This window comes from Pan paniscus, chromosome 10, assembly GCF_029289425.2.
Source record: "Pan paniscus chromosome 10, NHGRI_mPanPan1-v2.0_pri, whole genome shotgun sequence".
NCBI lineage: Eukaryota > Metazoa > Chordata > Mammalia > Primates > Hominidae > Pan > Pan paniscus.
The window spans coordinates 74984400-75009105 of record NC_073259.2 but is presented as its reverse complement, the minus strand read 5'-3'; the positions used below and the strand labels follow the sequence as shown (position 1 = coordinate 75009105).

The 24706-nt window shown below is 36.9% G+C and overlaps 1 protein-coding gene across 3 annotated transcripts in view; it reads right to left on the bottom strand.

Annotated features, from left to right (window-relative positions):
* Nucleotides 1–4660: 4660 nt before the first annotated feature.
* The window catches only part of ABCC9 (ATP binding cassette subfamily C member 9), a 153073-nt gene continuing 133027 nt past the window's right edge, over nt 4661–24706 (bottom strand). For all 3 annotated transcript variants that reach the window (XM_063593166.1, XM_063593167.1, XM_008954322.5), the window contains 9 exons: nt 24334–24435; nt 23370–23490; nt 21975–22105; nt 20861–20939; nt 18265–18373; nt 16063–16166; nt 13571–13704; nt 12223–12285; nt 4661–7402 (listed from right to left, as the gene is read on the bottom strand). In XM_063593166.1, coding sequence (XP_063449236.1) covers nt 7265–7402; nt 12223–12285; nt 13571–13704; nt 16063–16166; nt 18265–18373; nt 20861–20939; nt 21975–22105; nt 23370–23490; nt 24334–24435 — 981 coding nt within the window. In that variant the 3' untranslated portion in view covers nt 4661–7264. The remainder of the gene's footprint in view (nt 7403–12222; nt 12286–13570; nt 13705–16062; nt 16167–18264; nt 18374–20860; nt 20940–21974; nt 22106–23369; nt 23491–24333; nt 24436–24706) is intronic.

The window sequence follows — 24706 nt, the reverse complement described above, 5'->3', positions numbered from 1 at the left end:
AGCTGTGTCCCAGGGATTCTGGTACGTTGTGTCATCGTTCTCATTGGTTTCAAAGAACTCATTTATTTCTACCTTAATTTCGTTATTTACCTAGTAGTCATTCAGGAGCAGGTTGTTTAGTTTCCATGTAGTTGTGTGGTTTTGAGTGAGTTTCCTAATCCTGAGTTGTAATTTTATTGCACTGTGGTCTGGGAGACTGTTTGTTATGATTTCCATTCTTCTGCATTTGCTGCGGAGTGTTTTACTTCTAATTATGTGCTCAATTTTAGGGTAAGTGTGATGTAATGCTGAGAAGAATGTATATTCTGTTGATTTGGGGTGGAGAGTTCTGTAGATGTCTATTACGTCTGCTTGGTCCAGAGCTGAGTTCAAGTCCTGAATATTCTTGTTAATTTTCTGTCTCGTTGATCTAGTATTGACAGTGGGGTGTTAAAGTCTCCCACTATTATTGTATGGGAGTCTAACTCACTTTGTAGGTCTCTAAGAACTTACTTTGTGAATCTGGGTGCTCCTGTGTTTGGTGCATATATATATAGTTAGGATAGTTAGCTCTTCATGTTGCATTGATCCCTTTACCATTATGTAATGCCCTTCTTTATCTTTTTTTTAATCTTTTTTGGTTTAAAGTCTGTTTTATCAGAGACGAAGGTTGCAACCCTTGCTTTTTTCCTTTCAATTTGCTTGGTAAATATTCCTCCATCCCTTTATTTTGAGCCTATGTGTGTCTTTGCATGTGAAATGGGTCTCCTAAATACAGCACACTGATGAGTCTTGACTCTTCATCCAATTTGCCAGTCTATGTCTTTTAATTGGGGCATTTAGCCTGTTTACATTTATGGTTAATATTGTTATGTGTGAATTTGATCCTGTCATTATGATGCTAGCTGGTTATTTTGGCTGTTAGTTGATGCAGTTTCTTCATACTGTCAATGGTCTTTACAATTTGGTATGTTTTTGAAGTGGCTGGTACTGGTTTTTCCTTTCCATATTTAGTGGTTCCTTCAGGAGCTCTTGTAAGGCAGGCCTGGTAGTGACAAAATCTCTCAGCATGTGCTTGTCTGTAAAGGATTTTATTTCTCCTTTGCTTATGAGGCTTAGTTTGGCTGGATATGAAATTCTGGGTTGTTTTTCCTTAAGAATGTTGAATATTGCCCCCAACTCTCTTCTGGCTTGTAGGGTTTCTGCAGAGAGATCCGCTGTTTGTCTGATGGGCTTCCCTTTGTGGGTAACCCGACCTTTCTCTCTGGCTGCCCTTAACATTTTTTCCTTCATTTCAACCTTGGTTCAATCTGATGATTATGTGTCTTGGGGTTGCTCTTCTCAAGGAGTATCTTTGTGGTGTTCTCTGTATTTCCTGAATTTGAATGTTGGCCTGTCTTTCTAAGTCGGGCAAGTTCTCCTGGATAATACCTTGAAGAGTGTTTTCTAACTTGGTTCCATTCTCCCTGTCACTTTCAGGTACACTAATCAAATGTAGGTTTGGTATTTTCACGTAGTCCCATATTTCTTGGAGGCTTTGATCATTCCTTTTCATTCTTTTTTCTCTAATCTTGTATTCACACTTTATTTCATTAAGTTCATCTTCAATCTCTGATATCCTTTCTTCCACTTGATCAATTCAGCTATTGATACTTGTGTATGTTTCACGAAGTTCTCTTGTGTGTTTTTCAGCTCCATTAAGTCATTTATGTTCTCTAAACTGGTTATTCTAGTCAGCCATTCGTCTAACCTTTTTTCAAGGTTCTTAGCTTCCTTGCATTTTGTTGGAACATGCTCCTTTAGCTCGGAGGAGTTTGTTATTACCCACCTTCTGAAGCCTACTTCTGTCGATTTGTCAAACTCATTCTCTGTCTGTCCAGTTTTGTTCCCTTGCTGGTGAGGAATTGTGATCCTTTGGAGGAAAAGAGACGTTCTGGATTTTGGAATTTTCAGCCTTTTTGTGCTGTTTTTTCCTCATCTTCGTGGATTTATCTACCTTTGGTATTTGATGTTGGTGACCTTCAGATGGGGTTTCTGTGTGGACATCCTTTTTGTTGATGTTGATGCTTTTGCTTTCTGTTTGTTAGTTTTCCTTTTAACAGTCAGGCCCCTCAGCTGCAGTCTGCTGAAGTTTGGTGGAGGTCCACTCCAGACCCTGTTTGCCTGGGTATCACCAGTGGAGGCTGCAGGACAGCTAAGAATGCTGCCTGTTCCTTTCTCTGGAAGCTTCATCCCAGAGGGGCACCACCAGATGCCAGCTGCAGCTCTCCTGTATGAGATGTCTGTTGACCCCTGCTGGGAGGTGTCTCCCAGTCAGGAGGCACAGGGGTCAGGGACCCATTTGAGGAGGCAGTCTGTCTCTTAGCAGAGCCCGAGCGCTGTGCTGGAAGATCCACTGCTCTCTTCAGAGCTGGCAGGCAGGAACGTTTAAGTCTGCTGAAGCTGTGCGACAGCTGCCCCTTCCCCCAGGTGCTCTGTCCCAGGGAGATGGGAGTTTTATCTATAAGCCCCTGACTGGAGCTGCTGCCTTTCTTTCAGAGATGCCCTGCCCAGAAAGGAGGAATCTGGAGAGGCAGTCTGGCTACAGAGGCTTTGCTGAACTGCGGTGGGCTCCGCCCAGTTGGAACTTTCCAGCAGCTTTGTTTACACTGTGAGGGGAAAACCACCTACTCAAGCCTCAGTAATGGTGGACGCCCCTCCTCCCACCAAGCTGGAGTGTCCCAGCTCAACTTCAGACTGCTGTGCTGGCAGCGAGAATTTCAAGCCAGTGGATCTTAGCTTGCTGGGCTCTGTTGGGGTGGGATCTGCTAAGCTAGACCACTTGGCTCCCTGGCTTCAGCTCCCTTTCCAGGGAAGTGAACAGTTCTGTCTCACTGGCGTTCCAGGCACCACTGGGGTATGAGAAAAACTCCTGTAGCTAAGCTTGGTGTCTGCCCAAACGGCTGCCCAGTTTTGTGCTTGAAACCCAGGGCCCTGGTGGCATAGGCACCCGAGGGAATCTCCTGGTTTGCGGGTTGCGAAGACCATGGGAAAAGCATAGTATATGGGCCAAAGTGCACCATCCCTCACGGCATGGTCCCTCATGGCTTCCCTTGGCTGGGGAGGGAGTTCCCCCACCCCTTGAGCTTCCCTGGTGAGGTGACGCCCCACCCTTCTTTGGCTTGCCCTCTGTAGGCCGCACCCACTGTCTAACTAGTCTCAGTGAGATGAACCAGGAACTTCACTTGGAAATGCAGAAATCATCCCCCTTCTGTATTGATCTTGCTGGGAGCTGCAGACCGGAGCTGTTCCTATTTGGCCATCTTGCCAGCCACCAAGCTACTTATTTTACACAGTGGGCAGATTAGCAAAAATAATGGCCTGAAAACGAAACTCTTGGTCATGAATATGGAGTGTGTAATTGGTGATGGTCTGTGATGGTTGGTGGCACTGAGTCATAGAGTCCATTCCTTATGGCTAATTAACTTATTTAGCCAGATATGGCTCCCTTTGTCATTTTAGAAGTAGGGCACTGGTAACCATAGTGTGACTGGCTAAGGGCAATTTGCTACTGTCCATAGGAAAAAAATAACTTAAATCCCATTTATTAGATATGTAAAATGAATATATCAGCCTTTATATATCAGCAATGATGACACTTGCAAAAAACATAAGATGGGAAAGAGAATAATCATCACAGATAATTTACCTTCCTTCCATATTGTGAAACATCAATAGTGAAATCTCGAATTGGTCACATGCACATACAATTAATGTTTGAAACACTTTGCATCTTTGTGGAAAAAGTTTTATCTTCAGATCCTTTGTTGCTGATTACACAACAAAACTAAAGAAAATAAGTCTTTGAGTCCCTGTTGTGGTAACTTCTCAGCTAAGATTCAGTTCGTTAAACAATGTTTCCTTTATGATGAACTAAGGCAATTAATTCCGTGACATCGAGAGGCTTGTTTTAGCAATTCAGGATAAGGCAATGTCAGCAGGGAAAGGAAGCATGTGAAAATTACCTTTAGTATTTTATGATTCTATGTTCAGCACAACAAAGGGAAACTAGTGTAATGATTGATGTAGCTCAGTGATTCCCAAACTTGGTTAATTATGAATCTCATTTGTCGGCACTTACTAGAAATACCGATACAAGCTCTTTCACTGGAGAATTTGATCCAGGTGAATCCTGTTAATACTTAAGATAATCTGATATAAATGATATGTAGTTACTGAAGAACAAATTAAACATAAAGTACAGGATACATCCCCTTGGCTATTGCTTCTTATGCCAAATAGCTAAGATTAGAAGACTGCATCTAACTTTGAATAATGAGTCAATAAGGGAATTATCATAGTACTATAAATCACAGACCTCCAAAGAATGTGTTACAAAATAAATGATAAAAGATATATTGGAAGACAACTATAAAAATTGATCAATAAACGTTGGGATAAAGTCCAGACATCCAATTATTTAAATAAAGATATATTTAAAAAATTAATATAGCTGTTTCACTTAATGGAAACTTCTCTGGAGCCTATATACAAAAGTAAGGAAGTGCATGACTCTGGCAAACGTGAAACAGGATTGTCAAAGCAGGGCCAGGTATTGTCTCTAAATTGGGATTGATTTCCATCTATTGACCAGTCCCAGTTGCTGCTCAGTGGAACGGTAAGTGAAAAAATAATCACCCTCTTTAAGCAAATAAAAGAGTAATTTAATTATGTAATAGTAGTCCAATATGTTTTTATATATTGTAGAGAATAAACACATTTATTGTAGAGAACAAATACATTTTATATATTGTAGAGAATAAATAGAATAAACACAACATAGAAAAGGAAAGAGAATAACCTATAGTTATAGGCACATGGCAGTAAAACTAATCAGTGAATCAATCAACCCTACTGTGGGTTAGGCACTTGTATTAAATTCCAAGGGCACAATGGCAAACAAGACATGGTCCCGAATCTCAGTTATCAGTTACTTAGAGGGTCTTCTGGTATCTAATCTAGAGCTGAGTAGACTTTTAAATGGATCATGAGTAAGAGTACAAAAATAGATGGTGCACAATTGTTTATACAAAGTCTTTTCCCTGTCAATGACATAAGTAACCCTGGTATTTTAATATAATGCTTTATGCATTTATTGCTTCTTATGAGATTAAGGAGTTATGATTTAAAAATTGATTTGACTAATTAAATATAAAATTTATAAATGTAAAATCTGATTTAGTTAAGGTGGTCATCTTTTACAGATATGTACCTATATAGTCAAATATTATTTCAAGGTGAATCTTTTTATATTCAATAGATTATATGTATAATAAATGGTTAATCAATGAAAAACATTATCCTTGACCTTATTTAGTCAATTTAGTTTGTAAACAATTAGACATTTACTCAACTTAAGTAACTAAAAGTTATGAGGGGACCAGCAACCACTTGGCTGTAAGAATGATGAATGTGATCTTTAGTTTAGTGTAACTAGATAGGCTTCTACTGATGTTGCCTGTAGCAATATAATAAGAAAATATCATTAAAAGATTACTTCCATGGGTAAAAACCCATTTCTCTATGAGAATGAATTATTACTTGCTAACAGGCAATATGCATATTCTGCCCTACAAAATATTTAAACACCATTTTAGGAGAGTGGTTGAATTTTTAGAAAATATTTGCAAGACATAATTAATGAGTACCAATCCTATTCTGTTTAGCTTTAAGAAAACAATAAGGTTATTTTCTTCCAATGAAGTTTTATATACACAACAAAAGGTTACAATTTAAGCTAAATATCATGGACCATTTTTGTCCATCTTGTGGAACTTATTTTTTTGTAAATATAAAGATTAAATATTCAGGTGAAGACACATATTCTGGATACACAACTATTACATATTTTCCAAGAGTGAATACACCATACAATAAACAGAACACAGAAACTATAGGAAAGCAGCATAATTTCTCTTAATTCATCAATTTTATAAATCTTCACAATCTTACAATGCATGTGGATCTTCATATGAAAAAGAAATCAATGATATTGACACTGGATGGGCACAGAATAGTAGAAACTGGTTGCTAACGTGACAAAGAAGGTGACTTTTAGTATTTTTGAATTTATTAATTTTCATTTAAGCAAAACCTAACACTAATATCCCATCAATTTTTGATATACTCTTTATATGCTCATTAAAATTACAATAACATTTTTGGTATATTTTTTGTATGCACATTAAAATTAGAGCAGGAGCAAATGATCATGTGTGACACCATTGGGCATAAATGTCTAGAAGAGGTAAACTCTTTCAGCTAGAAATAGACACTTGTTTTATATATATATAACTTCAAAGTGTAAGATATCTCCAGCCTGCCAGTGGACTGTTTCATAGGAAATATCTCACACCTGAGAGGAATGTTCACCTGCCATTATTAACAGTGCCAAATGAAGTCACTTGCCTGTGTAAATCTTGAGTAATGTGGCATGTTAGGGCTCAAGATCATAACCACAGCTAATCATTAAACTATAGAAAGTTTAGCTGGCCTGCCACTGAAAGATTGAACCTAATCATTCTTTGAACTTCAGTCTGGAAAAGGTACATTATGCCTGATATCTTAAGAATTCTCTCTTTACAGGACAGGAAAAAATGAAAATTTGAGTATAGTTTTTAAAGTATCCAAACTCTTCATGATCTTTCTAGATAAGGCTTTGGCCTTATAGAATAAGTATAAGTGTGATAACTTCTTGGTGACAAGAAACAAAAGGGAAAAAAGAAGGCTCTTAAGAAAAATAGGTATTACTAATGTTAATGAATACAAATAAATTCTCATGAAGTAGATAATGAATTTGAGAGTTTCGTTAGAAAACATGTCCTTTTTTATTCCTTCCAATAACCTCTGGAGACTCCAACAATAAGGAAAATATATTCTTACAAACAAGAGTATAGTAATACTGACTACTCATTGAAACTTCCATTCCTGAGAGATATTTGCCAGACTTAAAGTTAGGAGAAAACTTTAGCTATTGATTTACCACTTAAAGTAGCTTACATGTTTTAATACAACCTAGCTATTCTTAAAGCTAGAGTGGCTGGATCACTATAAAAACATCAATAATGAACATATTGAGCAATAATATCTTGAAAAACTTTTAAAAACAGGAAAAATAAATGTCCACTTTTCGTGCAAAAATCTGTAAAAGTTTTAAGATGCCACTTTACAGAGGTCAAGCTGATGATCCATTAATTAGGTTATGACTGCATTATTTTAAATACATGTATTGTTTTAAGACACTCCTTCACATGTCTGCGCGAACAAAAGAAGCAAATACTCCATCTTCCTGAGCCAAGAGGCTTTCTGGAGTGTCATATTCTAAAATATTTCCTCGCTTCATCACTATAACCAGGTCTGCCGTCAGAATAGTGTGTACTCGATGCTGTGAGTGAAAAGAAAACATGTATTTGTTACACATTTCAGGGCACAAGCCAAAACAATGGAATATGTATATTTCATGAATTATTCTGGGACGTTTGTTTATCTTGGTGAGTGACAAGATGTAGGGATCACAGACACCTCCCCTTTTTTCCTTATTTAAATTATCATTTATTTACATATTTTTAAGCAATGGCCAATATGGCTGGGTTTTCTATGGGCTGTACTAACTTGAGTGTAGCTAATATATCAGCGTCATCATTTTCATGAAACCTTAAGTTTAAGTAGGGTAAAATTGTTTATCGAGTAATTAAATTAAGAGAGGCCATTGTAAACCAGTTGGGTTATACTTTAATGTCAACAATAATTATCTCTTGTGTAGAGTCACTAATTATTTGGGCTATAACACAATTTGAAGAACCCTGGAAAGTGGTTTAGTTCCGGGATGACAATATGGGGAAGTCCATTCTGGCATGCAGTAATAGAATGGATTACTCAGGCCTTTAGACATGCAGTCTCAGTCTTTGGAGATCACTGCCACTGACCCATTCCTTCTTTCCACATGATGCCCTTTGGATTAATTAGTAACTAACAATGATAAAAGCTACCACTTTCTGAGCATATGCCATATATTAAGTGCTCCACACACATTCTTGTGAATCATTAGAGCATTCCTCAGCTGTGGGTGTTATGTCTCTCCACTTTATAGGGGAGACCATTCACAGAGATAAAGCAAAATCAGGAGGTCACATAGATAATAAGTAGCAGAACCAGTATCAAAATTAGGTTTACTAATTTCAAAATGTGAGCTATTTCCATCCTGTCATCTAACTGTTTCATAAGGCTCTCTGATACCTTAGAGGAGCATTCACCTGCCATGTCAGTGTTATGGTTAAGAGAACAGGCTCTGAAGATAAACTGGGCTTGTGTATTTTGGCTTTACCACCTGTTAGTAGTGCAATCTTGAGCAATATACTTAACATTGTATAGTTCCAGTTTCACATCTGTAAAATTATGGTATAGTACCTGCCTCAGAGAAGGGTGATGAGGTTCAAATGAGATAATCCATATAAAAAATTCAGCACTTTGTCTGACATATACAAACAAATAATAAATGTCAACTACTATTATTTTTTATGCTTATAAATTAGAAAGGAAATATCTGTGTGATGGGCTTTTACTCTTGCTAAGATCAGTATTGTTCAATAGAAATATAATGGGAGCCACAAGTAATTTTAAATTTTCTAGGAGCTACATTTTCAAAGTAGAAATAAACAAATGAAAGCAACTTTAATACATTTTAACCCAATCTATTCAGATGTTATCATTTCAATATGTAACCAATATAAAAATGATTCATGGTAACTTTTACATGCTTCTATTAGTATTAAGTCTTGGAATCCAGTACAGATTTTACACTTATGGCACTTCTCAATTCAAACTATCAACATTTCAAATAATAGCCACATGTGGCCAGGGGCTACCATACGGAACCTGAACTATGCAGGTCAAAATATTAGTGTGCTGATGGGAGTCCCTGTCCAGAGTTCTAAACCTAGAAATGCCATCTGTTTAGCTGATACACAGTCTTCCAAAGTGCTTCTCTGAACATTCCAAAGTCCTACCTAAAACCATCCCCAGAGTTGAGGGCCTACATTCTGCCCTGGGCCATGTAGATAGGGTGGACTCAGTGTTTATGCTTTCAGAAAAGCCAGCAGTTATAGTTGTGACTCATGACTTGAGGGGAAAAGAAACATATATGAAATGTGATAATGATGCCAGCTTAGAACATGTGCCAGTTTTCAACACCCATGACAAGCCTATCATTCGCTGAATATTGGTAACAAATTATGTATTAGGTTGGTGCAAAAGTAATCATGTCAAAGACCACGATTACTTTTGCACCAACCTAATACATTGATGAATTAACAAGATTTTGGAGGCTAATATTTATTTATCTTTGAGAAAGGACCAGAGCCATTTGCACACCCATGCATTTAGAAAAAGAAACTTAACAAGCTATCCAATAATATCTGCTGTGCATTTTCCTTCCAGAAAAATATTAGCTGTTCAATAGCCATATCATGGATGTCTAAAAAAAGAATTTGGCCTCTAAACCCATAAATATAATATTATAAACATTGCATTGATATTCTAAAATAATATTTACTAGAAAAAAATAAAAATAAAAACATTAGGCCAGGCGCAGTGGCTCACACCTGTAATCCCAGCTCTTTGGGAGGGCGAGGCAGGCGGATCACAAGGTCAGGAGTTCAAGACCAGCCTGACCAAAATGGAGAAACCCCATCTCTACTAAAAATACAAAATTAGCCGGGCATGGTGGTACATGCCTGCAACCCCAGCTACTCAGGAGGCTGACACAGGAGAATCGTTTGAACCCAGAAGGCGGAGGTTGTGGTGAGCTGAGATCGAGCCATTGCACTCCAGCCTGGGCAACAAGAGTGAAACTCCGTCTCCAAAAAAAAAAAAAAAAAAAAAAACATTGAAAAATCTTGGTCAACAGAAATAAATATAGTTGGTTTTTATTCCATTAATCCAAATAACTTTTCCTTGACAAAGTGTGGTGTCAATTGTAATTGTGTTGATAAAATTTTCAAAATATTCCAGAGAAATTAATCGTGTAATCACTTTCAGAAATAAATACCATGGACTATTTTGGTGTGTGAGTGCTTCCTTTCAGAAGCTGGAGAAAATTATCTTGTTAAGGCATTCCACAATTTTAGTGGCAGCTAACCAAAGTAATAAGCTCTTAGGCAGGAAAGGAAAAACAGTTAATTTTAAGAGTTTAAGTTAATTCTATAAGGAGTCTACCACAAGCATGGTGGTGCTCTCCCTTTTATGGGCCTGTTATGAGGAGTTGGTCCTCTAAAAAATCTTACAGTGATTCTTCCATGACAGCTTCATGTATATTAGGGGCGGGTGGGAGCAGGGAATTCTAGGTATCCTAGTGGCCACGTTCACATGAGTGGTTTTGAAATGAAGAATGAGTGAAAGAAATATAAGTCTATAGAAAAGTATTCAGTGAATGTAGAAGAGAAATTAGGTAAGAGGTAACCTAATTAGGAAACCTAACATTTTGTTAAAAATACAAATTATGCTCAAGTAATCTTCCAGATACAGACTAAATAGAACCATCCAACAACGCCATGCTTCATGCAGAGTAGGGAAAATTCTTCTTTTGAATAGGCAATGGTCTGTTTTCTCTCCCTCTCTCCACCCATTTTGGGGCAACAGGGAATTCTCTCTCTTCCAAAATATCTCCCTACCTTTTCCAGCAAGAAAATTCTTGAAAATACTGACTAATTCTTTTTCAAGTTAACCAGTTCTCCTACCCCTTAAATCATTCACACCTTAATATGAATTGAGTTAATTGGGTGACTCTCCTCTGGGAAAGAGGAACCACAGAGTTCACTGGAAAAATTCGAGAAAGTAGATTTTTCTTTACTTAGGCAGTTTGCAGGAAGTAGGCCCTGATGGGACGTCATTTCCTGCCATCTTGAAAAAAGCTGCACTCCAAAGGGTTCTGTTTCTCCCATGCATCATCCAAGAAAGTGGAAGCATAGCAAGCACTCCATACACAACTCCCATTACTCACCAGTGAAACTCAAGTAACCATGTAAATAAAACAATGCATTCTCCAGGGCAGGTAAGAAATGTGTATGGCATTTTTATGGATGCTTACAAAACATCCCTAAGGACTAGTGAAGTTGGTCCTTAGAATAAGAGGTAAATTCAGTTAATAGGTTTCATAAATACTCTCTTTTGCATGTATATATTTGAAAACACATGCATGAGCTCCATTCGGTAGTGAGCATGACGAAAGCACTTGGTTGAGCTGATTTTGTAATAACACCCTGCAGTTAGTTCCCTCATCTCAGCCCTTCCCTTTATTCACAGCATTAGCCATGCCTTACTGAGAGGATACTGCTAAGATAACTACCGGAGAATGACAGACTTGGTGCAATAGATCATGATGGTCTACTTGTTGGTCATCACCAAAGTGGAAAAGAGGCCATTCTTGTGGGCGAGCAAATTTGGGACAGTATCACACTCCACTAAAATACCCTCAGAAAAGACTAAAACAAGGCCTGCATCCATAATAGAAGAGACACGGTGCTGGAGAGAAAAATAGAAAAGAAGAGAATCAGCAGAAGGAAAAATGTCCAAGTGACTCATTAAAAAATAGTTTTTATTAAGCAGTAAGCCTAAATATGAGCAAGAATCCACTTGCAAAGAGGAAAAGGCAGAAAACTGTGGACTACTGTAAGTCAGCTATAACGTGAATTACAAATATTTAAGCACTTCTTCTATTTGATTGGTGCTATCTAAAATAGAAAAAATTACCTGACCCTACTGTGAGATATCTCATTGTCTATTTTTTAGTAGATTAATGAATGGAAACATAGAAATTAGGTATGGATAGTAGCAGAATAAGCAATGAAATTTAGGAATTTTCTTCCTGAAACTGCTCATCAGAGCATCAGATTATAGAAAAGAGAATTATTTTATATGAACTACCATTTTATCTGGTGAACAAGCAGAGGCCATGACCTGCTGGAATCCTTAGATTTAGGATGTCCTATCATTCTAACTTAGGGAAGTCAGTTAGGTAGAGCAGACAGTTTGGAAAAGAACAATGCTTTCAAAACATCTTCGTATTTTTTTTTCTTTTTTGGACAGATACAGAAACATTAGCAGAGAAATACATAATTCAACACAAGTATATTTTGCTAAAACCTAAAGATGATAACATGTTAGAACAAAAACCAAAGAGGTATACCAACTCCGTCTTCTCATACTTACAGCTATTGTCACCACAGTCCGGTCTGCAAAGGCTGTCATTACTACTTTTTGCAAAATATTCTCCTGCAAAAAAAATAAAGTGTAAATTTTCTCAGGATTACTTTGTCATCATAATATTTTGCCCCAAGAACAATCAATATTCCACTGAATCCCTTGTGAGCATTCTCAATCCCTCATTTTCTGTGGAAGTCATAAGAAGGGGCAGTCCCCAGCAGCAGGTTCATGCTGGATTCTGTACGTGTCTTCAAAACACAAATGAAAGTCAGTCAGTGATCAGCCAGAAGTGGGTGATAGATTTATTTCCAGGAAATGCAAAGAAGAAAATGCAATTAAATGGGTATCAAAATGCTCACTTGAGTTATACCACAAAAAGTATGTATTTGAAACCAGCAAAATTCTGTAATGATGTTAACCTTTGAGTCAAAAAAGGGAAAAACTAAAATTGATGCCAAAAATTTGGACTTTGACACATAAATGGACATTCTAGGCAGCAACTGTTTTTATCTCCACCACAAAGCACTGTTATAATTATATTTTAAAGGCTGTTCTGGGTGCAGATTCCATCTCTGTCCTAGAGGAAATCTTGGTTCAATTTTTAAAGTGAAGGAGTTCTTTCTTTCAATCATTTAATTCATATTCTCTCTCTCTTCTCTGTTGAGGCAGTATTACTGTTATAATAACCCTCAATGTGTCCTTTCTGAAGTCAAATTTTAATATCAAGTTAACTTTCAGAAGAATATTAATTGCTAGCTCATATGCAGTTTGTGATTTAATTAAACATTTTCCCTACTCAATCACAGCCTTCTGGACAGATCTTTCTTGGACACATTTGACAATTTCAAATAATATCTTTCAAAAGGCAAAATTTATGGCTTTTTACCATAAACACATAGAGAAGACTGTTATTAATTCTAGCCATTGTTAATCCCAGTGAATCATTCTTCTTCAAATTGCTTTGGGAAATAATGAGTGGTGTTTGTTAGTAATAGATTCTATTAAACAGAGATTTTCGTACTGCATTTCAGAACTTTTCTGGAGTAGTACTTGAATATAGTACAGTACCTCTCATCAACTAAGCCCTGGAAATTTACTGTTCTGAAAATTTTTCAAAAAGTTGTGGCAAATTTATTTTATGTTGATTGGTAATAGGAATGCCTTTCAACCATATGTTGGGCCCTATTTATTGTAATTCTCAATGTGCTATCATCAGTTCATCCAGTAGATGATTGAGCAGATTCTCAAAACAATAGTACTGAGGATTCAGAACCCAATCAGGAAATAATAAATTGTGATTTTCATGCACATTTCTCCAATTCGTCAATTTTAAAAGCTTAGATAATGCACTCACTGTGGCCATGTCAATGGAAGCTGTTGCCTCATCCATAATAAGAATGCTGCTTTTGCGGACAAAGGCCCTGGCAAGGCAAAATAGCTGTCTCTGTCCAACGCTAAAATTCTCCCCACCTTCAGTGACAACCGCATCTAAATCAGAGAAAGAAGCAAGGATTTCACTAAAGAAATGCTACTAACATTTACCTTGGACAAAATCATGAAAAACACATTACGTTGTATGACAGCATGATGGATATCACTTAGTGCTGGTGCAAGGACTTCATACTGGAACACAAAGAGGAACTCCACTTTGGGAAAATGAAGATGTCCCTAAATTATCTCATTTATGACAACAGATAGTGAATTACCTCTGATAGGAGGATATAAAACATTTTGAAGACAGAAAGATCTTGGAAATTATTTAATTATTTAATACAATTCTCTAAGGAGATTACTTAATATAATTACCTAAGGCCCAGAGAGATGAAATGGCTTGCCTAAAGTCACATTTAGCTAACTTGATAAGATACAGAATATTCTCAACTCTAATTCCACTTCTCTTTTCATTATACCATCTTTCTGTACTGTAAGTACCAAGTGGATAAGGACCGGGTTTGTTTTTGTTTGTCAGAATGTCCCTAGTACTGCGGTATCTTACACAGGAGCTGAATAACACACTGTTGTATGGATAAATGAATATGTCCTCATTATCCTTTTCTTTTTTTTTTGGTTTCCATCTGCATTTCATAAACTGTACTATTGTGAGTTTAAGAAAAATTCTGTTTCCAAATGTCTTTTTTATTAGAATTCAAACACCTTTCCCTAATGTCCTGGGGGAAATTTCTATTGATTATATTCTAATGGTATCAAAGTCTTATAATTTGTCATGATTGGAAAATAGGTATTTATTCTCCAAATTCTGATTTACATATAAGAGGATGCTGGACATAAGGAATGTTTCCACCAAAGCTGGCCTGAACCAAATCTTCATTAAGCCCTGGTCATCTTTACTAAGATGATGAGCACCATATTCAGTCGGCTACATAATGTAAATACAATCCCCTGTTGCCTGTACTGTACCATAACCCCAAAACACTATGCCCACAATCTAAACAGGTGCATGCAGCTCTCATGTTAATGAAGAGGACTAGAAAGATGCAACTGTCTTTTCCAAATATTAATGGTGAGAGAGGGGATCTCTAAATGCCAAGAGAGAAAGTTCTATAAGCATGTATTAATTTCTCAAGTAGACTTGCTGGGCTTTCCACAGGAGACATCAAAAAACTATTATGAGAGCTAGGCATAGTGGGGCACCTATAGTCCCAGCTACTCAGGAGGCTGAGGTAGGAGGATCAGTTGACCCCAGGGATTAGAGGGTATAGCATGCAATAATCATGCCTGTGAATAGCCACTGCACTCAAGTCTGGGTAACATAGCAAGAACTTGTCTCAAAAAAAAGAAAAAATCATTATGGAAAGTTCATCCAGAGTTCTGGAATTACTTTCACAACCTGACCCTGGCAAGTCAATAAAACATTCCTTAAAGACATGCTGTCTTAACTTTTGTTTGTGGCATACTTTCTCCTTGGAACTTAATTAAAATAATAAAATGTAGTGTTTTTGAGTTGGCCCTGCTTTTCAAATAGACTAACAGATAAACATAATTTTATTTTGTAGGTTGACTTTTTAAAAACTAGATGCCAAACACCACAATTTGGCAACTATATATTGTATATTAAATTTAGAATATCAATCAACTATTATCTTTCCTATTGCTTTCTTAGATGAGTTAAGATGTTAAGGAAGCAAAGTCAAAAATTATACATGTTCCTTTTAATGAGTTAAAGATAGTATGAACTCTCTGTGGTTTCAATAATCACATTCATGCTGTCATCATTTATTTGTCAGACATTGTACAACCCCTAGGACTGAATTTTTATCAGTGATTGAGTACATGTTGTGTTCTTTACACAAGTGTTTAAAATTGATACTGCCTCAAGGCAATACAAAACAATGTCTTCAAACACAAAGAAAATTATGTTATATAAATAAAAAGAATTTTCCCTCCTGGCAGCAGAGAAAATGGCTACTAATGCGGCAAAATTGTCTTTCCCTAAGTGGTGCCAAAGACTTAAACCTAACAGCTCCTGCAATCCTCCCATTCATTTCCTGATGGTAGGTGATCAGACAGGTCAACTGAGAAAGAGTAACTACAGGGAAACATCCATTACAATGACCTGTACCCACCAATTGTGAAAAGATGGCAGAGATAAATGTATTAATTGGAATATTTTGGAGTAGTCACATAGAACAGAATTTATCGGGTTCACCCTCTTGTACCCCATGCAAAAACATTAGATTTTGAAATATTCTAATGACTTTTAGGATATTATTTTAAATATAAGGGGATTTAACACTAAAGTTATGTGATTATAGCATAAAATGTAGATAGACATATGTAGGATTAACGGCATATATAAAAAATAAATATGCTATTTAGAAAATATACCTAGACCTCCTGGTAGAGATTTGACCATATTCTTCAGCTGAGCAATTTCTAAGGCTTCCCAGAGTCTGTCATCTGTGCATTTGCACTCTGGATCTAAATTAAATCTGTAGGGAAAAATTAGTTAATTAGTCAATAAGTGAAAATAGAGAAACTTTTATGTATATTTGCTTATTGCTTTTCTTTCTTTACAATGTAAGTTCCGTTTGTTTTGGTTACTGCTGTATATTCAGCACCTAGAACAGTGCTCAGAGCAGTGCAAGCACTGAATTCATGCTTGATGAATGAATGCATGATCTTAATAGTATAAAAAATTGTCTTGATGATATCATTATAAAACTTTGTATACATTATACCATATTATCAAGTTTGTTACCTAGCTCCATTGGCTCCAAACTATGCTTAGTATAACCCAAATAGTATCTAGCAAAATATTCCTGCAGGACTGATGCTACATACATACATCTCTATGGGAGCATATGACACTATTTTAGATAAGCTGTGCTGCATCACCAACAATAGTAGTGTACTGGTCCATTCTCATGCTGCTATAAGGACATACCCAAGACTGGGTAATTTATAAAGAAAGAGGTTTAATTGACTTGCAGTTCTGCAGGGCTGGGGAGGTCTCAGGAAACTTACAATCATGGTAGAAGGGGAAGCAAACATGTCCTTCTTCACATGGTGGCAGGAGAGAGAAGTATTAAGCAAAGTGGGAAAAGCCCCTTATAAAACCATCAGATCTCATGAGAACTCACTCACTATTATGAGAACAGCATGGGGGTAACCGCCCCCATGATTCAATTACCTCCTACTGGGTCCCTCCCATGACACTTGAGGATTATGGCAACTACAATTCAAGATGAGGTTTTGGTGGGGACATAGCCAAACCATATCAAGTAGTACTCATAATAAATATATTTGGAGATATAAATTCACTATGGTATTGCTAAATTACTTGACACATCCAGAAGTTTTAAAGTAGTTTTACAACTAAATACTAGGCAATCTTACATACATTTTTTCTTTACAATAAAGAGTAATTAGTAAAAGGAGGTGGCAAACACTTCTTTGTAATTAAGTAGATGGAGGTTAGGAGCAAAATATAACAAAATATGGTCAAATGAGAGGTGTGATCTGGGGAATGATGCTGATACCGTTTTGCTCTGTGTCCCCACCCAAATCTCATCTCGAATAGCAATCTTCACGTGTCCAGGGAGGGACCTGGTGGGAGCTGATTAGATCATTGGGGCAGTTTCCCCCATCCTGTTCTCATGACAGTGAGTGAGTTCTTATGAGATTCGATGGTTTTAAAGTGTGGCAGTTCCCCCTTCACTCTCCCTCTTTCCTGGCACCATGAGAAGATGTGCCTTGCTTCCCCTTTGCCTTCCGCCATGATTTAAGTTTCCTGAGGCCTCCCCAGCCATGAAGAGCTGTGAGTCAATTAAACCTCTTTCCTTTATAAATTACCTAGTCTCACATCATTCTTTACAGCAGTGTGAAAACAGACTAATACAGATGCCAACATGGACTTTGGAATCAGGCAAACTTCAGTTGGAATAGCAGTTCTTCCACTTACTAGGTGTACAAACTTGGTTTAAGTTACAGCTTCTTTGAGTTTCAAAACCCTCATCTATAAAATGGAGATAATAAATATCTACCCTAGAGTAACGGTTTGAGAATTTAATCAGATAATATATTTAAAGCACCTAGCAGATGGTTGATATCCCCCCCCCGCCCTTTTTTTTTTTTGGTGGGAAACCCTGAACCAGGTATGAAGACTGTAGCAGCTTTATTCATAGCAATTTTGGCTGAAGTAAAGTTGTAAGGGGTGGAGGGATAGATAAAGGGATTAACCAAAGTCAGAATATCTGCTGAGGTCAGGCCAGACACACAAGTTAGACTGGATATCTGTAAGATAGAACACCTTAGAAATGTCTGCCAAGCATCACCATTCTCAAGTATAGTGGAAAAAGTGGCTTTTATAGAATCAAACTGAAAGGGATGAAGATCTCCTGGAAACATAATTTTATAGGTTAATTTACAACTCTAGGCTTTTCCAATCCAAATTGTTGGATGGTATATTTGATTTTATTGTCTTGATATCAGTTCACTCATACCTGAAAAATGACTCTGAGTAAAACCTTTCTATGAGTCAAAGGCTAAATCCTAAGGCATACAGGTGTTGCTAAATACGTTACCTACCTAATGGAACCACTGAATAGTATTGGATCCTGCAGAATGATTGAAAGTCTAGAACGTAGTGTGTGCAGTGGTAATTTGGAAATGTCTATCCCATCAATGACAATTTTTCCTGTTAAGGAGAAACAGAAGTTACACACACATAGTAAAACCACAAGTAAAATAATATTTGTTTACAAATTGAAAGTTATTTCTTAGTTAGGGGTTGAAATTCAGGAGACCCACTTTTCCATTTAAGCATGTGGTGATTCCTCAAGTATCTAGAACTAGAAACACCGTTTGACTCAGCAATCCCATTACTGGGTATATACCCAAAGGATTATAAATCATTCTACTTTAAAGACACATGCACACTTATGTTTATGGCAGCACTGTTCACAATAGCAAAGACTTGGAACCAACCCAAATGCCCATCAATGATAGAGTGGATAAAGAAAATATGGCACATATACACCATGGAATACTATGCAGCCATCGAAAAGGATGAGCTAATGTCCTTTGCAGGGAAATGGATGAAGCTGGAAACCATCATTCTCAGCAAACTAACACAGGAACAGAAAACCAAATACTGCATGTTCTCACTCATAAGTGGGAGTTGAACAATGAGAACACATGGACACAGGGAGGGGAACATCACACACTGGGGCCTCTCGAGGGGCAGGGGGTTAGGGGAGGGATAGCATTAGGAGAAATACCTAATGTAGATGATGGGTTGATGGGTGCAGCAAACCACCATGGCACATGTATACCTATGTAACAAACCTGCATGTTCTGCACATGTACCCCAGAACTTAAAGTATAATTAAAAAAAATCTTGTGTCTCTAAAAAATATACATATTTGGTGGTGATTTTTCTTTCTTATATATTTCTCCTAAGGGAATTCAGAGTTTTTATTCTGTTTATGTGATCATACCAACCAAAAAGTATTTTTATCCCTTACTGAGTACTTTTCCTTCTAGTATTCCCTTTATCCTTCTCACTTTATTTCTCTCCATGGGATTTATCAGAATCTGATATTCTATACACTTTTACTTATCTTTTTTTATTGTCTGTTCCCCAACTAGAATACAAGCTCTTTAAAAACCAGGATCTTTGTCATTCACTCCTGTATTGATTTAATAATACAATGCATTACAAATAGAGAAGTAAATTCTGTGATATGACTATCAAGTTTTAATAAATTTCTCCATACTGCATATGGACTTATAGAGGTTTGTGCAGTGTTGATGTGTTCTCCACCATGATATATGCAGTTAATCCTATCACTTTTGTGCAGAGACCATATTGCCCTGTGAGATAAGATGTCAGGCTCAGAATGGCAGCTGCAGTCCTTTTACCAGATAGATTTAGAGCAGGCAAGGGTGATTAGCTTAACCTATGTCTTTCAGGAATAATAGATCAGAAATAATAAATTATGAATTAAAATCTTAATAGCCTATGGCTATTAAAAAGAGAATAAATCACTGATAGTTCACATGGGACCTGAAATCGTGTGTCTGAACTCATAAGGATCAGGCTAACCTAACATGATCAGTCATAAACATAGTGTTTTAATGAAAAATGTCAGTTGATTTTTGATCACTTAATTGCCTTATAACTTTAATCCCACTGAAAGTCCTTAAAGTATCTGTGCATTATTACTAGCCATGGAAAAAATAAGCTGCTAACTTAGTGACAGAAGTTTACCTTGTTCCTGAATCTGAACCCCAAAAAAACTACATTTACTATAGTTCCATGTTGTTGTTCATAAACTGACCTCTTTATCTCACAGAGCTGTTGTGTAGATTAAATTCAATAATATAAACTGTCAAGTACAATAAACATGCAAAGTACTATAGTCATCATAATCATTACAGATAATAATAGTAAGCACTCCTTGTACTGTCAAGTACAATAAGTTCGGTCAAATTCATTGCTGGATCCTCTTTCATTCAAGATACTTTATGTGCTGGCCTATTTATAGGCCACTTGATAGACTAAATAATGTGACTTTTTTTTAAAAAAAGATTATGTTATTTCTATGCTCTTGTGTATCATATTATTAATACTATGGTGGATGAATGTGTATGTTTTGTGTATGTTGTTATCATGAGCTTTATCACTTTGCAGCAAAGGTTGCCTCCTCACAAAACGTTCAATGTCATTAAGCAATGTTATTAAGCAGATGATGGTAAGAGTCATGTACCAAAATTTAAAATGCAGATTACTTATCTCCTTGTACTTTTTTCCTTTGTTGGAAAGAGACATACATTTAGTCTAAAGGAAGCAAGGCAGTTGTCCTCCCTCTTTCTTTCTCTTGAAATTCCACCTCCACCTACTGCTATTCAAAGTGGGTGGCCTTGTTTTCATTTTACAAGTTTATTAAAATGCTTTAGCAATAATGTATAGACATGAGTTTAAGGCTCATCATTCTATTTCCCCAATTCTATGTCTTTTATTTACTTTTGAGCTGTTTATTTGGGATATCTGCCTTGAACCATGTGTAGAGCACAAAGTCCTTATAAATATTTGCTTTTGATTTCTGCAGGATTAGGTAAATTGATGTTTTTTAAAGGAAAGCACCAAGTGGCCACTTAAAAAATTTAGTTAGCAACTCACCATCAAATATATCAACCATTCTGAAGAAAGCCAGAGATAACGATGATTTCCCACTGCCAGTGCGACCACATATGCCCACCTAGGAAAACAGCTGTCACTCAAAGAGAAGAGGACTCAGAAAAGGACAGAAGATTAGCTTAAGTTTTGTTTTTTAACTTAAGATATTATGATAAAACTGCAATTATGTTTAAATAATTACATTATAGTTATCATTTTTTCTTAGGTCTACATTATGAATTATTCTCAAGATAAAAACAGGCTGGGCACAATGGCTCACACCTGTAAACCCAACACTTTGGGAGGCTGAGGCGGGTAGGTCACTTGAGGCCAGGAGTTTGAGACCAGCCTGGGCAATATTGCAAAAACCTGTCTCTACAAAAAATACACAAATTAGCTGGGTGTGGTGGTGTGTGCCTGTAGTCCCAGCTGCTCAGAAGGCTCAAGTGGGAGGATAGCTGGAGCCCAGGAGGTCGAGGCTGCAGTGAGCCGTGATCACACCACTGCACTCCACCCTTGGTGAAAGAACAAGACCCTGTCTCAAAAAATAAAAAATAAAAATATAAAAACAGTTCTCACCAAATCTCCAATGATTTCATTCTATTTATTTTTATTTTCATGTGATTGCCTTGTTTTTTCTTCATGGTTTTTTTTTTGCATTTAGTATATTGTTGGACTAACAAATAATTATTCCATGTTATCTAAGAAGTGATAGTTTTATAACAAAAAGTAGAATGATTCCATTTTCTTCTGCCCACTTGTTCTTTTTACAATAACTAAAAGAAGTCATTTGGGGACTAGAGTTATTATGAATGCAAAGGTTCCCAAGGGGATGGCTATTATGGCCAGGAGTCAGAAGACAGAAATTTTTAAAAACATGCCTATTGTTGACTTTTCTGATCTCCATGGGAGACTAGTGAATTACAATATGACTTGGAGAACATGTACTGTAGTCTGATCCTATCTCTCCCTTTTTTCTTTTATGCAGATAATTTGACCTACACCAGGTAGGGAATATACTTACTTGGCTGGGAAGTATGAAGAGCTTAGGTAGTAAAAAAGCAGACTCCCTCAGAGGTTTTAAGTATACAACATATCAAATGCAGTGATTTCATACCTTTTGTCCAGGTTTGATGTAAGCCTTGACGTGCTTAAGAACAGGTTTCAGATTATTTTCATATCTGACACACAGATCATGTATCTTGATCTCCCCTTCTTGTGGCCAATGTTCTGGAACTTGAGAAGGATCTGGAGGATGGGATGGGGAAATAGACAGATAATAGGCAGATAGAGATTGATGTAGAAAGAAATGTATACATACTTAAATACATTTATACATATATATATATTTTTCTAAATTTAAAGTAATACTGAACCAAAATATGTGGCAGGTTTTTTTTTTTTTTTAGTTTAAATCACATTCAAATAAACACCTTTTGATTAAGCACTTTTAAGACAGTTTTTTTCGTGTTTGTTTTTGGAGCCTTAACCATCATCATCTCTCCTTAGCATTCCATCACTCAATTCTATTCAAAGTGGACAGAGATAGTTCATTTCTGAATTGATTTATTTGTTCAGTCAGTTGGTCATTAAACACTTAGGTGCTTTAAATGTGAGAGGTGCTGTACAAGGTGCTGGGAATATGGAGACGAAAGACACAGCTCGAGGTGCTTTCTGTGTCCTTGGGGAAGTGTCCAGTAGGTCAGCACCTACAGTACTACATGGAGGCCCCATGATGAAGGCAAACCTATGGTGCTCTGGGAGCATGGATAGTGCTAACCTTGGAGGTCCAGGAGGGCTCCAAGAGGAAATAGTGCCTGAGATGAATCTTAAAGGATGGGAGATGGGGAAATTTATTTTAAATATATGTACATAGGAGAATAAAGAGGAAAAGAAAGCCTAGCATGTTAGTGTGGCCAGAGTAAAAGTGGTGCAGGTGGATGACAAGAAATGAGACATGAAAGATGGGCAAGGGTTGGCTAATGAAGGGGCTCATGGTCTTAGCTAAGTTTTCTGGATTTTGTCCTTGAAGAGCTAGATGGCTGTTGAAAAATTTAGGTAAAGGAATGCCTTTTAAGCTTGGAGATATGCATTTAATGAAGATTATTCTGTCCTCAGTGTTGAATTTCCTGACAGTATTATCCTAGCAAAGTTGGGAATCTCAGTCCGTATTTTAAGATCCAAATTTCTTGACATCTAAGTTAATAACGTCTTGAGAAAGGGAATATAGTAGTTTATAGTTTAGGTCAGCAATTAATGTAATAAATCCCAAATATTTTCTCTTTAAATATCATTAAATAAATATCTGTTTGGACTCTGGTTTTATCCAAGACTTTTCAGGACTAAATAGTCACATCTTTTCCGGTGTACATAAACAAGCAAAGCCAAGATGAGAGAGAGTTTTCTGGATATTGAAGTGGAAAGCAAAAGCAGAAACAACAATGTGCCCAACAAACACTAATATTTGTTTAAAATAAATATTTAAGTGAGACAACAATATTTAGAGCAATACCCATTGTGCCTTCATAGTTCTCTGACTCCATAGTCAGGAAACTGTTCACCTTCTTCACTGCACCCATCTGGACCTCCAGGTCAGCCAAGTTCCTCACAACCCAATTCAAATAATTGGTTATCTGTGTCAGGTGATTAAAAAAATTTTTTTAAATAAATTAAAGTAAGAAGTTCTGGTTAATCACCGGAAATTTTGGAACGAAATAACTTGGACCATTAGTGTACATGTGTGATACAACTCATAAGTGCTACAGAATATTAGAGACCAAGGAGAATGTCATGCGATTTATCAGCAAAGAAGGTGTCTGGTTCCTTCAAGGGTCCATAACTGTCACTATTTTGTGAACTGTCCTGATTTCCCTGCATGATGGATAGTGGTATACTCTTCTGTTTGTACTTATCTCATGTATATTCACATTCATTGTAGGCTAGTCCCCAGCTGGGTTGTGTACAACTCAGGACAGGGATCCCAAACAGCTTGGAGAGTACTCTGACCACAAGATCTGAGAAGTTCTTAAAAATTGGTTCACAATGCTAGAAGTGAATCCAAACTGTCCTATAAAGCTGGGTTTGGGCCCCAATCTACTATTATTTGCAAGATGTAATCTTGTTATGAATTTAAACCTTTCCTCTAACGTCCATGAATAAGAGTTGATAATAACTGTAGTAGACCCTCCAACACTGCACAAAATGAGATTTTTTTCCCTTTATTTCTTCTAAAAAAAATGGATACATATGCAGAACATGCAGGTTTGTTACATAGGTATACATGTGCAATGATGGTTTGCTGCACCTATTGACCCACCCTCTAAGTTCCCTCCCCTCACCCCCCACCCCCCAATAGGCCCTGGTATGTGTAATTCCCCTCTCTGTGCTCATGTGTTCTCAACATTCAATTCCCATTTATGAGTGAGAACATGCGGTGTTTGGTTATCTGTTCCTGTAATATTTTTATCCATACCTACCGTAAGTGCATACAGAAGACCCAAGCCTACCAATCCAGAATTCGAAGACCCACTAATGGATGCTATAGATGCAGTGAGGACAATGCAAGCTCCCAGATAATCCTTTGAAAAAGCAAGAGAAAATGTTAAAAGGTTACTCCCAAGTTCTTAAACCAAGTTCAATCAATTTACAGAGGTGATCACTAAGAGAATACACATCATTCCATGTGTGTCCTGTTAAGTTTCAGAGGAAGAATACCTAAGATGTAGAAGAATAATAGCTTGCAATATTAGAGCTGGAATGGAGAGTGAGTCCATGCTCTCACTATATATATCTATATCTATATCTATATATCTATATATAACTATATGGATATATATATGTGTGTGTGTG